Here is a 16,429-nt window from a genome sequence, read left to right on the forward strand (position 1 = left end):
CTCTTAGGAAGTCAACACACTCTCCCCCCCAAAAGCCTACTTCCCATTCTCTCTTGGGGTCCCATGACAAGTCCCCAGACCCTGCCCCCGCCCCACATGCAAAAGCTGCAGCTTCCAAGTCTCTTCTAATGAATTGCTTATCTTTCTCACCCCTCAAATTAGCTGTGAAGAAAACAGTTATCTCCCCACCTCATTCTGCAGTGGGTCAGTGGGAAGAGAGGGGGCTTTAAGTCCAGATGGGGTGGGGTGAGGCGGGGGAAAGGGGGGAGATCTCCCACTCTGGGTTGCAGTGTGCAATTCCTACATCTGCTTTTAGTCCCTAAGGTCGAAAACTCTGACACCTCACTCCCTCCAAGTGTCACTTTCTTGCCCACAAGCTCATTGATGCCACATGTAAAATTCCTATCCCGCGAGCCCCTATTCCCTATATCAGCGTGTCGTTCTTACTGTATGCTGAGATTTTGCCCCTTCCTAATCTGGAGATAATATCCCAAAGCCTGAGAAGGGCTCTGCTAACATTTCCATTGACTCCTTCACGAGTCCTGGCTTTCTCCACCTGCTGAGGGAGAGGGCATTCCCACCGAGGCCATGGCTTTACATCACTGCACCTTACCTGCCCCTCTCTCTGTTCTGCTTCATGCTTGAAGCCAAGACTGATGCCCATAAGAGGACTGGTGTGAGCTGGCCTGGCCTTCATTGCTGCAGCGTCCCCTCTGCGGTGGGCTGTACCCAGGGGCTGCTATTACGACTCTCCATTTCATAGGCAAAGAGCCTGAGGCTGGGCCAAGAGAGCCGGCCTGCATAGGATCACTATGGTCCTTCTGGCATCCTGAGCGTCTCTCGGAGATGAACTGGCCCTGCCCCCAGAACTTCTGGAACCCTGGGCCAGAGACAGGAGATGTGAAATTCGTGAGTGTTGGGAAATCGCCGAGGACTGAGGAAGGGAAAGTCTCCAGGCCTGAGGCAGCCCACTTCCCCTCGAGTCACCTGTTCTTGGCTGTTTAGCAGCCCTTCTGAGGAGTGGGCCTGTGGTCATATGGGGAGGGGGTGCCAAAGGCCTCATAGAAAGTGCTGGATCCTTTTTGTAACTTCTCCAGATTGCCAACCTCCCTTGCTCTTCATGGAAAGGAGGCTGACAGAGTAGGACAGAGCACAGGGTCTGGAGGCAGAGCTGGGTTTGAATCCCTACTCCACCTGGGTGATTTATGTAACATCTCAGAGCCTTGAGGTGACAGAAAGGGAAGGACCAGGGGCCCTGGACCCAGAGAGGGCGGGCGCCAGATGAGACCTAGTTGCACGACCTACTTTCTGGGTACAAGGCAGCAAGTAGTTTTACCTCTCTGAGCCTCAGCTTTCCCTTCTGTAAAATAGGAGAGGTGATAGTGCGAATAATTAAATAAGACAATTAGTGGCAAGTTTTTAGCATACTCCCTGGCACACGGGAAGGACTCTGGGGGTTTCACCCATGATGAGTCTTCTCTCCATCATCACCGTCATCCACATTTCTTACCTGCCGTGTCTCTCTTCTAAATGGGCTCCATGGATTGTCCATCTTGGCCACATTTGTTGGAGAGTTCTTTCAAAGGAACCTAATTTTTAGCTATACCTTAATTCAATTTCTGTGTTTCTGTAGATATTTATTCTCCTGAGTGGGAGTGAACATCATTAAAAAAAAAATGCTTCTACTTGTAAGAATGATCTTAAATATTCCTTTCCACTGGTGCTGTGTGTTTTGTTTGCTCACAAAGTACGCGCCACACACACCCACAGGGCCAGAATGTCCTTCCTCTGCTTCATTTTCCAAGGCCCTGCTTCAATTCCAGCTCATTCCACATCTTCTTATTTTTTTTTAAGCTTTGTATTTATTTATTTATTTGAGAGAGAGAGAGAGAGAGAGTGAGCAGGGGCACGAACGTAGAGTTGGGGCAGAGGGAGAGGGAGAAGCAGATTCCCTGCTGAGCAGGGAGCCCAAGGTGATTCGGGGCTCGATACCAAGACCCTGAAATCATGACCTGAGCTGAAGGCAGATGCTCAACCCACTGAGCCACCCAGGCGCCCCCCCGCGACATCTTCTTTGACTACCCTGCCCGGAAGTGATTTCTCTCTATCCTTCTCTTTTCAAATAGCTTTTTGTCATTGACCACTATTCCGGTGATTTGAAACGCCAAGTGACCTCTTCCCCCCAGTGGCAGAGCTTTTGAACGGCACAGTTAGGTACTGAGAGCTCCCAGGCCCTGGAGAGAGCACTTGGCTGGGCGGCCTCGATTGATGACTGGTGCCCCCAGCACCCCTGCACCACATTCTGTGGGCTGTTTCCCAGGTGCTGGGCCTGGAATGAAATGCAGAAGCCCTACAGGCTGGGACAGTGTCAGTGGGGCTCCTTAGATTGTGCGTAAGATGGGAACTCTGCGTGGCCAAAGCTACCCTCGGAAAGGCTTCAAGAACTGACCTCCTCTGGGACCAAGGTTGTGTCACTTAGTAAGTGACAGAGCTTGATGTTTTCCTCAAGCATCAGAACTGAGGGCTGTGTGTGTATGCGGGCGCGCAGAGCATTAGCTGAAGTGGAGAACCTGTGTTTAGAGACTGCGACTTTGCACAAATGTATTTGCTTTTATACACTGGATTTGCCCTCTGCCAACGAGGTGCTCATACTGTGAGAAGTGCGAGGGTCGGAGACCAGCTCAGAGAGCAGCAGATGCCCATGTCCTGCCACAGGACCACTCCAGAGAATGTACTCTTCGGGCAGAAGATATGGAGGAGTCAATGGGGACTAGAATCTATGGGGGAAACCACAGCGGAGAGAGCCCTTGGCAGCATCAACAGCAGTCGCTATTTGTGTGCTCTTGACTTTTTCTTTAAGTTTGTCTAGTTAACTGCATCTAAGGTTTGCGCATATACGAGACGATTCCCGTTCTCCTGTTTTATGGATATGGAAACTGAGACTCCTCCATTTTAAGCCCCGTGTGAGGTTGCACAGGATGGAAACAATCGCATCAGAAGTGAAGCCGGGGTCTGCCCGATGCAGCCCCTTTCTCAGCCCTGGGTGCCCGGCTCACTCCCTGAGAATCCTCTGGTAACTCTACGGAGGCGGTGGCTGAGGGAATGCCAACTTTATCCTTTTGGGAGAGACTGAGAGATGATTGGAAAGCATTAAAAGGCTATACTCCTTACCCCACAGTTTGCTGATGTGGGAGCTTATGTGTATTTGAGGTCAACTGTCAAAATAGATTTTCATCTGCGAAGACCCAGCCAAGCAGGACGGCAGTATAAATATCTGGGTGCCAGGAGTTTTAATGGAAACACACTTGGGCTCACACTGGAGTCTAAGTCCCCTTCACTGTCCCTCCTGTGGGGCGGGGGTGGCCAGGACCAGGGGGAGATTACCAACTCCATCACTCTCTCTACCTCTCCAGCCCCCAGAGCTGGGCTTCCTTGTTTACATATTTAGAGCTGAGCAGAGGAAGTGGTAAAGGAAACTTGCTGAGTCGTTTTCTGAGAAGAGACCATATTTGTTCGCAGAGGAAGCCGTTGCTTTTTGGGATCTGGTTAGAGCAAAAAAGACGTGTGCCCCAACAACGGGGTTCCAGAAGGTAACTTGGAGTTGGAAGAGCAAAGGACACCTCCACGCTGTGGATTTGGAGTTCTCTGTCCATGGGTGCAGCATCCATGCTCCGCTTGTGAGTTCTGTCCCGGGAGAGCAGCCATGGCATTGAAGAACGTGCCCTTTCGCTCAGATGTCCTGGCCTGGGACCCCGACAGCCTTGCAGACTATTTCAGGAAGGTGAGCCTTGCTCTTTGTTGGCGGTGAGGCTGGCGACCCTCGGCGGGCTGGGCAGAGGCTTGAAGAAGGGGTCCGGGCAGAACACGAGAGGTATAAAATAGAGCAGTGGACCTTCCAACCCCACGGCAGCCTTACCAATTAAGCGAGCGCTATGTAGATGCACATGCCTGAGTGTCCCTGGTGATGAGTTCTGGGGAGAAGAGAGGCCCTCAGATGGGTGTGCACCTACTAAGTGCCAGCACTTTAGTTTGCGCTGTGTAGGCATTGTCCCATTTAACACTCTCCAGTATCGCTGTCCTCTTGGCTCAGCTGCAAAGTAGGCTCCAGGAGGTTAAATGACCCAAAGCCCCAGGGACTACATGCGACAGAGGCAGGATTCCAGTCACGCCTTTCTGGCTTCAAAGTCCATGCTCAGAGACTCAGAACTGCTGTAACCACTAATGAGATCGAGGCTGCTTACTAGAAAGGGGTGAATGGAGTCCTGGGCGTGGGAGAAAGCAAAGGCAGGGCAGGAGGGCTGGAGAAGGCTAGGATGAATGTCTGGGCAGTCATTGCTTATGACCTGAAAAAGGGCTCCTCAAGCCCTTACGGAGAACAGAGTCTTGCTGGAGCTTTAGGAGGGTCTTGTGAAGCAGGAGGGAGAACTGCTACAAGCTCCAGGTTGTGATCGGTTGAGACAGCTAGGTAAACTGAGGCCCCTAAGAGGAAGAGTTTTGCCAGCAGGGTCAGAGGCCAAGCTTGTGGCAGACCTGATATGAGAGGGTCACTGTCCTTCCTTCCAGCCCTGGAGGGGCTGCTCAAGGACCCCGTGCTTGGTCATCTGCTGGGGGGACCACAGGTCACACATCTGCTTGGGCAGATCCCAAGCCACATGTCTCAGGGACTCTCCATCTCTGTTCAAGGGATAAGAAGTCTTGTAAGGGACATCTGATCTTCTAACAGCCCCATCCCTGGAGGCTGGGATGGAATTCAGTTGACACTCCAGATGGTTGTAAAGATGAGATTTTAAAGTCAAGACTTTAGAGGTCATTTAAGTCAACTTTCTGTTTTTTGTAGTGGTGGAATGGGGCTCCCTGGGACACACAGACATCTGGGGTCTACATAGTGCCTCACTGCTCCCCCTCCACCTAAAGAAGAGAGATGTGAAGATGTAGAATCGGGTGTGGCATGAAAAAGGCATAGCCCACAGATCCTGTTATTTGCTGCTTTGTGTGTATCTTGTTTTTGTTCTTCTTTCCTCCAAAAGGTCACAATAAACTTAGGTTTCAGCACTGTGGGTGCAAAGGTGGTTGGGACAACTGACTTTTGAAGTATTTTTCTTAAATGTAGACCAAATAAGTTAGGGCAAGAAGGTGAAATTTGCCAAGATGCTATAAAGTGGCATGTTAGCTCAATTAAAGGAAGGAGAAAATATTGAGAATTGGTGAGAGGATCCTGGGAATAGACTGAGAGGCCCAGACAGGCCCCATCTTCAGTGTGAGAAAAACTATAGAACAACTATGCAACAGCAGAATCCATGGGCAAATCCCCCCTTAATGCAGGGAGATGGATGATGGGTCAAGGGTGATTCAGGAAAACGGCCATCTGCCTGAGCTGGGGGAAGGGAGAACCTCCTTCTTGGAGACCCCAGACCCTGGGACACATCTGCAGCACTGGGACAGGTTCCTTCTTCAGACATAGGAAGAAAGAAAGAAAAAGAAAGAAAGAAAGAAAGAAAGAAAGAAAGAAAGAAAGAAAGAAAGAAAGAAAGAAAGAAAGAAAGAAAGAAAGAAAAAGAAAAGGAAGAAAAACGATGGTAGGATGAGGAGATTAAAGGGAATCTGTGATCCAGAAAGTCCCATCCCCAACAGACTCAGATGGATGCCTTTCAAATCCTGGGCACCTTAATTTCCCCAGAAAGAAAATATCAAGTGAACTGACCATGGACCATGAAGTCATTTGGGGATGGATCTTAGTCATCAACTATCCTATTCAAAGGCTCCATGGCCAGGTGCAATTTCTACTGAAGCAGAGAGGTTGGGACCTCTTCAGAGAGACACCTCCCAGTCAGCTCTAGAGTCAGACACTTTGGTTGGAATCTTGGCTCTACCACCTGCTAGCTTGGTGACCTTCCCTTTGTTACTACAACCTCTCTGAGCCTCAGCTTCCTCATCAGTGAAATAGAGACGCTAACAGCAAATACCCTCATGGGATTGTTAAAAGAATTAAAGGAGATATGGTGTGTGCAGCATTCAGCAGCTTGAGGGGGACCAATTCATGTTTGACAGTCCCTTTTTCCTGCTCTGTTTACCGGGCCCTAGCTGGGGATGCCCACGCAGATTGGCAGGCTTTTGTGTCTTACTGTCTTAGATATGTGTAGCTAGGAAAGCTAGTCCCTGAGGACAGAGGTCATGTTTTGGATTTTTTAACCCCAATTTCTTTCTTTCTTTCTTTCTTTCTTTCTTTCTTTCTTTCTTTCTTTCTTTCTTTCTTTCTTTCTTTCTTTCTTTCTTTCTTTCTTCCTTCCTTCCTTCCTTCCTTTCTTTCTTTCTTTCTTTTCTTTCTTTTTCTTTCTTTCTTTCCTTTCTTTCTTTCTTTTTCTTTCTTTCTTCTTCCTTCCTTCCTTCCTTCCTTCCTCTCTTTCTTTTTCTTTCTTTCTTTTTAGATTTTCTTTATTTATTTGAGAGAGAGGAGAGCAGGGTGAGGGGTAGAGGGAGAGGCAGATGTGGGGCTTGATTCCAGGACCCTGGGATCATGGCCTGAGCTGAAGGCAGATACTTAACCAACTGAGCCACCCAGGCACCCCTAACCCTTCCAATTTCTTTTGACTTGGCATGAGAGCATCCCTGGCCATGCCGTGGTGAGGCACTGGGTTAGAGCCATTTCTAATCCCTGCTATGCTCCCAACCCACTGTGTGACCTTAGGCCAATCCCTTCCCTTCTCTGGGCCTCAGTTGTCTCATCTATAACACCAAGTACCTGCTCTAGACCACTGCCTACCAAAGCTGGGTGCTCATAGAATCCTCTATGTGCTTGCTAAAAATACAGATTCTAGCCCCCAGGCCCAGGTATTATGATCAGAATCAAACTTCTAGAGAGGCCTCAGTCCACAGGGCTATCTGTCTATGTAGAGTAAAAGTCAACAATCTGCAAAATCAGAGCTTTATCTGAAAATGATGACAGTGAATGATGAATTAAAGTCAGTTGGATATTCCAAGAACTACTTCTACCCCATTGCATGGAAATAGAAAGGATGCTCATGGTGCCTCAGATGTTGCTCATGTTCCACACTGACCTCGAAATCAGCTTTTTCTAAGTGTTTTAACATTTATCCCACCCTTTCAAGCCAAGAGACTACAACAATTATATTCACTTTTTAGATTGATTGACCATAAAAAAAAAAAAGACCGTGATTTGCCCCCAAAAGAAGGCTGCCACAAATTGTGAGGCTCACACTTGTGATGAGAACCAAAGATTCTCCAGGACAAACATTTCACCTTAAATACTCCAGCCCAAAGTATCACATTTGGAGGTATTTCAAATGCAAGTTCTTAGGCTGTCGAAAATACGGTGAAACAGAAAAGTGATAAGATTGTCAATTGATGTGATTCTTTGGGAAAGCAACCAAGATCATTCCTGTTGATCTTATAACTTATTCTGAGAATCCAGCTTAATTTATCTTAAATAGAGCAAAAAAACTGTGTGCAGAAGGATATCCATGATGTTCTTTCTATATTTTGATCTGGATGGTGTATTAAGGTACACTTAAATTTGTTCACTTTACTTACTATAAGTTACCCTGTTACTAACAAAAAGGAGAACATTAAAGCCTTGTTCTGAAGCCCGATTGTCACCCCTGTCACCTGCTACCCATGGACCTCGTGTAAGTTACTTAACTTTCTGCACTTTTGACTCTCTGGAAGATGTGAAGATTAAAGACTTAAGATTGGTTAAAATACACAGAAGAGTGCCTGCCAGATAGCAAGCACTCAGTAATTATCAGCAGTTTCTATTACCACTATTGGAACAGCTGTTTGGTAAACAACCTAAATGATCAGCAATAAGGGAGTAATTAAAGAAAACAATGTTTAGAGTAAGTCGGTGATAACATGAGGCAATGCCTCCATTACCATTTTAAGGTAATTTTAAGAGAAAAAGTTAGGATAAGATTAAATATCTTATCCTGAGTGATAACCTCCTTTATGTTTAGAGATGGCTCAGAATAAAGCACTATAGGAAACACATCGAATGTTCTCCAAGGTTGCCTTTTGGTGGTGACACAATGGTTGCTATTGATTTTCTTTTTCTCACCTCTTCTTTGAGTGTCTGAGAAGCATGTGGCCAGACTTTGTAGGCTTAAAGGCACTCTCTTTTTGTAGAGGTTGGCCCCAAAACTTTAGACGGAGGCAATTTCTCCATTTCAGAGAGTCCCAAGGGGCAAGTGAAAGCAGAGCTGAGGTAGGGATGGGGCCCGTCTGTTACAGTGGGGGGAAGGGGGGTAGGGGTCTGGCTAGCCACAAGTACCACAAATTGCTAAGCTTCTGGGGCAGGCAAGTGAGGGGAGCTAATGGCTTGCACCTGCCCGCCACTGACAGCACCTTCTCCTTCCCTTTGCAGCTGAACTACAGGGACTGTGAGAAGGCAGTGAAAAAGCATCACATTGATGGGCAGCGGTTTTTGGTAAGTGCTGGCCAGTTTGACACATTAAGACCAAAGCTGTTCCACAAGTTAACCAATCCTGGCAGAGCCAACTGGTCTACCCTGTTCCTGGGGATACTCAGGGTCAATGCCCGTCTTCAGGATCCCCACACAGCCCTTTGCCATCTTCTGAGGTTTTATATGGCCCCTGCTGTCATCACCTCTCAGGATCCTGCTATCCAGGATACGTCCCAGGCTTTCACTGATACCAAGGTACATTCTAAAGTCAAAGTGTAAGGAGGAATCCAAGTACAGCTCTCTCTCTCTCTCACACACACACACACCTTGAAAATCTTTTCAAATGCCAACCATACTTTGAGAAGCCTAAGGGGAAAAAAGACCATTTAGGAGAACAGAAGATTCTTTTTTCCCATCTCTCATGTTGGAGTACATGCTCACTGAATGGAATAAAATGTGAAATCTCCCTCATTATTCATTACATCCCTCTTTCTCTCTACCAAATTCACACAGTTTTTTGCCAATTAAACACATGTGATAGGACTCTCTTTACTCCATTATATTGCAAAGAGCTTTAATATAATACTAAGAGGCAGTCATATGTGAAGGACTAAGCCCTTGAATGGAAAGAGAGGCAGCTTTGAGAGACCATACCTAGTCATTGGACTAAAGCACACACTTAATTTACTTTAACACTGCATGAGTTTTTAACATTGTTATTTCTTCATACTGAGCCTTGAGCCTAGGGAATACCTGGAGCTTTGAGAGGTGGGAAGTGGCTGGGAGGTGGTCTGAGCATTTCCCCTGAAATGTCACCTTTGCCTATGGATGAGACAGACCCCAGCTGTACCAGTCTACCCCCTTCCCATCTCATGCTTCCTTGCCCTTCAAACGAAGTGGGGACAAGACTTCAAAAGTCTCATGGGTAGATGCTCCCAATTTGGATTAGGAGTGAGGAGGGCAAGGTAAGTTGTGTTTCCCTGCAAGGCGTGGTTAGGAGCAGTGAGGTCAGCAGCCATAAGACTTGGGGGTTAGAAGGGGCCAGAGAGGTTATGAGCTCTAGCTTTCTGCCCAGCACTCCAAACCATTTCCTATATTGCATCCCTGCCATTAACATCTGCTTGAATTCTTTTAGGGATGGTGTGCTCACTACCACACATATTCATCTGCCCTTTTCTAGGCAGCTCTTAAGTTTCATGCTGAGACCAAACTGTGCCCTACTGGTCTGAGCTTTGCTTTCATGTGCCATGTAAGACACGTGTGTTCACTGTTTCACCTAAATCATGCATGAATTCACCCATCCATTCATCTCACAAGCATTTTCCTGGGCTCCCTTTACATACAGGACCATGCCACATCCTGGGAATATAGAGATGACTATGGTGTGATTTCTGCCTTCCAGAAGCCTGTTTTATGGCAAAAAAACTATCTTCAGGAAGGCTCCAACCACCCCATTTGCAACTGAGGAAATGTGTACAGAGGCTGATGTGAATTTTCTAAGTCCCATGCCTAGTCATTGGACTAAAGCACACACTTAATTTACTTTAACACTGCATGAGTTTTTAACAATGTTATTTCTTCATACTGAGCCTTGAGCCTAGGGAATACCTGGAATTTTGTTGCTGTTGATCTTGGCACCTTAGTACTAAATGTAAATATTTCCTTCTGGTGCCTTTACCACTGAGAACTGAGATCTGAGACTTATCGGTGCTGAATGGACAGGGAGTAAGACCTCTTTGAGGATGGTCCTGCTTGCAGCCCTGATGCTCTGGGATCACCTTGAGCAAGCACTTGCCTTCTCTGAGCCTCTCTCTCTTCTCCTCCTGAGCAAGAGCACGTTGGATTGATGGGTGACAGTCCCTTCCAGTCCCCACAAGACTCCCTGTGTGAAGCTCAGGCATGCTAGGACCGGGTTGTTTCCATGGCGGAGAGATGCTATCAGTCGCTGTCTCCTCTGCTCCTGTATCCAGGACCTATCAGTCCCTGGAGACTGCCACATATCATGCTTATCGTGTGAGCGGGAGGAAATGGAAAGAAGGGCACTAGGAACCAGGAGAACGGGGAGCAGAACCAAGTATCTGGCCCCGCAACTGGGGTGTTTAAAGACAGCTTCTCCTGAAACCCACCGTCCACCCCAGGTGCTCTGGGTACAGCGTGAGCTCTGGGTGGAGCTCTAAATTCTCATCCGTCACTCCTGGTTTTGTAATATCAGGGACCATTCTGCTCCTGAAGGCAGCAGTGGAAGGCCGCATTCTCTCTGTCTCTGTCTCTCTGTCTCTCTTTCTCTCTCTCTTTTCGTTGTTGGGGCTAGTAGGTCCCTTGTATCTGTGTTGCTCCTATTTTGGTTTCCCAGTGAGAAGAGAAGAACCTCATCTGGTGGGGAAGGGGGTGCCATACTTACAGAAGGTTGAAAGAGGAAAAAAAGTGTTTGGAACTGTGTCAGTTAGGAAGGCATGTGGCTGCCTTTAACAGAAACCTGACCACAGTGGCTTAACCAAACAGGGGTTTATCTTTCTCAAGTGATAATGAATCTAGAGCAGGCACTAGGGGCTGGTGAGCTGCTGAACGCAGTCATCGGGAACCCAGCCCCCCCAACCCATCTAGTCTGTGGAAAACGCCTGTGGCTTTTGTCGGAGAGTCTGCAGGTTGGCTATGCCACCTCCAGACCTCACATCCACATTCCACGCAGGAGGAAGGGGGCAGGGCAAAGAGTAAAAGGCACAAAATTGCGTGGGGAATGCCTCCCCTCCTATTCAGGAAAGTAGTAACTTTTCCAGAAGTTCCATCCAGTAGACTTCAGGTTATATCTCACTGGGCGCAACTGAGTCCCATGACCTCCGCTATCTGCTGGGAAGTGTTTGTGGACATGGCACATTTACTGCCCCAAATGAAATCCAGGTCCAGGCAGAAAGGGAGCAAGGGAGAGTGGGTACTAGGTGGGCAGGCAGCAGCACCCATACGTCGCCTCCCCGGGCAGGGCCCATCTTGAGGACACACTCAGCACCTAATCGCGCTCCTGCAAAGGCACAAGGGATCATACGGGTACCCCCGAGTGGCTGGAGGTTTTAGAAGGAGGTAGAGAAGGGGTTACATTATGCGGCAGAACTCTCTGAAAATCCTGTTTAAACGTCTCTCATCTTTCCTCTCCATTCCTGTCCTGTTCTAAAGGCCTTTCTCTTCCTTAACATCCTGCTCCTCTGCATCTCCAGCCATGTTCAAGAACACCTTCTCCTTCACACTCTTGCTCAGATTTCTTCAGCCCACATCCTCAATGAGGCCAAACAGAAGGCAGGCGTGCCAACCACCCTGTATGCGGCCACCAGCCCCCTGGCAGCCCCCAGATAGCCTGCACTCACCATGCCACTCTGAACATGAGTCTTGGCACATCCCTGAGAGGGGCTGGTGTTGGAGGAAGGAGAAGCTGCTGCTTAGAGACATTAAAAAGAATAAAAGAGAGGGGCGCCTGGGTGGCACAGTCCAACTCTCGGTTTCCACTCAGGTTGTGATCTCAGGGTCTTGAGCTCTGTGTTGGGCTCTGTGCTCAACGTGGCATCTACTTAAGACTCTCTTCCAGGGCACCTGGGTGGCTCAGTCGGTGAAGCATCTGACTTTGACTCGGGTCATGATCTCAGGGACCTGGGATTGAGCTCTATGTCAGGCTCCTCGCTCTCCTTCTCCCTCCCCACCAACCTCCCGCCCCGAAATATAAATCTTAAAAAAAATAAAAAATAAAAAAAGAGAGAGGTTAAGAAGCTTGACCAAAAGCCCGATTGTCTCAGGACTCTGGGCAAACTCCGGCCCCAACCCTGCTGCCAGGTCTGCTAAGGGGGCTGGGTCAGACACTGTGCCCAAGAGCTGCAGCAGGTGAGCCCAATGGACTCATTGCTAAGATGCCCCAGCCTCGGCACCACTGGGCTCAAAGGGGAGCATGCCCAGCTCTTTCCCGTAGGCAACCAACAACCTGCCAGGTGGCTCCCAGCCCAGAGCGGGAGCAGGGGCAAAAACTAACCTCTGAGAGACAGCCAGACCCCAGCTTATTATTATTTATTTTCATGTAAATTATTCACATAAGGTTTATTATTCACAGAGGGTGTGCCAAGCACCGAGCCAAGTACACGACCCACTTCATCTCATTCAGTGCTCACAACCCCTGAAAGGTGGCCCTTATTAGTATTTTACAGATAAGGAAGCTGAGGCTCGGGGTGCTTAAGAGTATGCCCCAAATCAGACTGCTGTTCAATGGATGAACCAAGATCCCAACCCAGCCTGTCTGACTACAGAGCTTTCACCCTAACCACCTGTTTTCCAGCTTCGGTTAGAACATCAGTGGATCCCTTTCTGTGGCTCAGCATTCGTTCCATGGAAAGTGGGCTCACCCTCTTTTCTGGTTCTGCGATTGGCACCCTGCCTCTCCTGCTCTGGGACACTTCCTTGTCTTACCCTTCCCACCCTCTTCCCCTCCAGCATGGGTCACCATGTCCCTCAAAGGGATCAGTTGTGGGAAGAGGGAAGTTTGCAGGAAGAAAACTGACCACGGATGCCACAGAGTCGGGCTCCAGCCCCAGTAACATCACCTACAAGCTGAAATTCCCTTAACATCCCAGAGCCTCAGCGTTCTCACCTGTAAAATGGGAACACTAATGGTTCCTAAATCCCAGGATTGACATGAGGGTTAATCAGGGTGTGAGTAAGGCAGAGCCCCAGAGTCAGTTCTTCACAGATATGGGTTTCTTTCTCCTCTCCCCTCTCTGTTCCCTCAGGAAAGCCTCTTTATTGTATCCCCACATCTAGAGAACGCTACCAATAACCCTGATGAGAGAGGCTTTGGGGTGTGATGGTGGCATAAGGGCCCAGACCCCTTCTCCAGGCTGGCTTCTCATAGCTTCTCCATATGGAAACTGAGAGGGACCCTGAAGTCTGGGGTAAGAGCCTAGGGAAGAGGTCGCAGCGTGACCAAATTCAGCCCACAAAACAGGTTGTTTGGTTCTACAATTTAGCTCTCATCATGTTTGTTTCTTATCGTAAAATTATTTGTCAATACTTCAAACTCAGGAAATGTCACCTAAATCCAGATTTGGGGATTCCCTTTGAAAAAGTAGATCTGGCCACATCAGGCCCACTGGTGTTTTATGCAACATCTAGAAGCTGTCGCTTTGGGTAGGTGTGGGGAGGTGGGCTCTTCAGTTTGCTGCAGTCCCCACTACTCCATTTCTCACCTCACTCTCCTCACCTGGGCCAGAGCCCTTCCTGTGTGGGTTGTAACCCGCCTGTGTGTCTTGATTTCAGAACCTGACAGAAAATGACATCCAGAAGTTCCCTAAGCTCCGGGTGCCGTAAGTACTCACCCCAATTTCTTGTGTGTTGGGGAATGAGGCTGGGATGGGAAGTAGTCCAGGGAGCACTGAGACACTTAATCTATGACTGTTGGTTTGAACTAGGAGAGTGAGCAGGAAGGGGAGAGGCAAGGGCAGGGCACAGGAAAGAGAAGTTTCATGATAGGTTGAGAAAAAGAAGTAACAGATTCAGCCCAGCTGGTGTGTTGCCTGGTCTTGCCAAAGACAAGCCTGACTGGGGACCGGGTTTTCATTTCCTCTCTCCCAGTGGGGCGGCTTGGGCATGAGGGCATCACACCAGATCAGTGATTGCTTAAGCTTTCCCGACCTCAGTTTCCAGCTCAGTAAAATGACAGAGTTGGACTAGATGAAGAATGGCAGTGGACATCATTCTGGCTGTCAATACTCATTGCTTGAATGGCTGTCGGGGCACCATCCTGAGAAGAATTGCGAGCAAGGGGGGCCATGATGCACTACCGAGGCCCCACGTGGGTGCTGAAATGAGAGGTATCGTGCACCTCGTGTCGTTTATTTTCACCGCTCTAGTAAAGGTCTCACACACCCAAATGCTTACCGGAGCCAGGCGGGTGATACAAATGTGTAAAATGGGTCAGGTTGAAAAATACGAAGTCCTCTCAATTTCTCTTTCATTTAACACCTTTGGATAGACTACGGGTATGAAGAAATATTTCTCCACTATAAGAAATATAATAGTAAAGTATGATGAGAAAAGAGGTCATCAACACAAAGCCTCATTGTTGGTGAAAAACTAGGAAGTGCTAGAGACTGTGGCAAATCAGGATGATAGTTTCCATCCCAAGAGAGCTGCAACTACTCGGCTCCAATCCATTTGGACCCAATGATGTCCAATCTTTGAACTTATCAAAAGTCCCTACAAATATTGATTTTTGTAATATATTCTTAATATACATAATAAGCGTGTAATAAAATATATTTGTGTAATATATATGTACCTGGTCTTGAGCACATTTTGGTTTGCATCTCTTGGTTCCCATACAACACTAATACTTCATTCATTTAATGAACTGCTACTAGATGCCGATATAATGTGTCAGGCCTTTGTTAAGGGGCGGAATCCCCACCTCAGGACACACATTCTAGTGGGAGGGTCAGATATACAAAGCAATCCTACAACAATTATAACGGTGCTGTGGCGTATGCAGGTCCACATTCCGTGGGAGTAGGAAGGCGAAAGTCACTTTCCCCATGGCATTCAGGGAAGACTTCGGGGTGGCAGGGAAGCTAAGTGGGATCCTGACATATGCCAGAAGTGGTCAGATGAAGAATGGGTTGATACTCTAGGAATGGGGACTATCTTGCAAAGGCATGGGCACCAGGGAGTTGAATTGAACAGCAAGTGGGTCAGAGCAGCTAGGGGTACACCAAGCAAAGAGGCTGCAGAACTGGTCACAAATGAGAAGGGTCCTGTGAGCTGTCCTAAGGAGCCTAAGAGGGTTGGGGAGGTGAGGGCCACAGGGAGAACAGGGAGATAAAGCTGGTGTCTTGACTTTCTCCAGGGCAATGTAAAAGATGACAGGCGAGGGCCCAGCTGAAGGCAGGGAAGGAAGCTAGCGGATGAGGGACATGACCCCACTCATGGGATAGGAGCCTCAGCGAGGACCATGGCCCTGAACACACAGGGCAGAGGGGATTGAATCAGAGCAGTGGAAGGAAGGAGATAAGGAAGGCACTTTCAGCTCGGAAGATCTTTTTTTACCTTAAGGCTGGGCTCACTTGATGTCTGGAGCTATGCTGGAGTGTCTGGAGAAGGAGGCGGGTGAGAAGTGGTTGCTAGTTAGTGTGGAAGGCAGATTGTAAACACTCGTGTTGCGGGTGCCGTAGGGGTGGGGCATTTCTTTAGCCATTTGAAAACGGAAACAGAATCCCTGTCCAATGTGTGCATGTGTGCCCCAGACAAGCTAGGAAGCTGCCCATGGGGCACGAAGGTGAACGGGGAGTAGTGGGGGAGGCACCTAGGGAAGGTCCGGGCTGCCCTGATTCGATGACTCTCGAACAGTTACCGACCCTCTTGGTAGATGTGGATAACAAGCACCAATCCCAGCTCTACTTACTAAGAGTTCTGTGCCTGGGATGAGTCCCTCGTCCACTCTCAGTTTCCCAAGTCTGTAAAATAAAAGATGACTGTGGAGGCTCGCTCTTCTAGGGGGTTATAATTTTAGGTGTGAACAGGCAGACTGGAGAGCTTAGTGAGTGAAAGTATAAGTTCTGAGGTCAGAGTGCTTTAAACCCAATTCTCCCGTTCACTAGCTGTGAGTCTGTGGGCAAGTTGCCTGGATTCCTTGAGCCTCAGATTCCTCATCTGTAAAATGGGGATAATAGCAGAACCTACCTCAGAGAGTCAGCAGGAAGGAATAACAGTACACACTGAGCAAGTGTTAGCGGTTCCTGTTATTTTATGCAAAATCCCAATGAGTACAGTTCTAAGTTTTTCCTAACCATGCTATCCTGCCAAAGGGGGAGGATTGAAAGGCATGGGCTTCGGAGCAAGAGAGCCAAGTTCTAAAGCGGACGCTGTCTCCCACCAGCCGTGGAAACTTGGGGAAGTCTCATCAACCCTCTGAGCCTGTGTCCTCATCCGTAGAAGAGAAAAGAACTAACTATGGGGGAGTGCTGGATTTTAAAGGAGGCAGTCCACATG

At 48.3% G+C, this 16,429-nt stretch overlaps 1 protein-coding gene across 1 annotated transcript in view; it reads left to right on the plus strand.

Annotated features, from left to right (window-relative positions):
- The first annotated feature begins 3,514 nt into the window (after nucleotides 1-3,514).
- The window catches only part of LCP2 (lymphocyte cytosolic protein 2), a 48,393-nt gene continuing 35,478 nt past the window's right edge, over nucleotides 3,515-16,429 (plus strand). The window contains exons 1-3 of the mRNA XM_045901578.3: nucleotides 3,515-3,781; nucleotides 8,378-8,440; nucleotides 13,703-13,749. Coding sequence (XP_045757534.1) covers nucleotides 3,704-3,781; nucleotides 8,378-8,440; nucleotides 13,703-13,749 — 188 coding nt within the window. The 5' untranslated portion in view covers nucleotides 3,515-3,703. The remainder of the gene's footprint in view (nucleotides 3,782-8,377; nucleotides 8,441-13,702; nucleotides 13,750-16,429) is intronic.

This window comes from Mirounga angustirostris, unplaced genomic scaffold (genome assembly GCF_029215605.1).
Source record: "Mirounga angustirostris isolate CCGP_5_RB_7025 unplaced genomic scaffold, mMirAng1.0.hap1 SCAF_7, whole genome shotgun sequence".
Taxonomy (NCBI): domain Eukaryota; kingdom Metazoa; phylum Chordata; class Mammalia; order Carnivora; family Phocidae; genus Mirounga; species Mirounga angustirostris.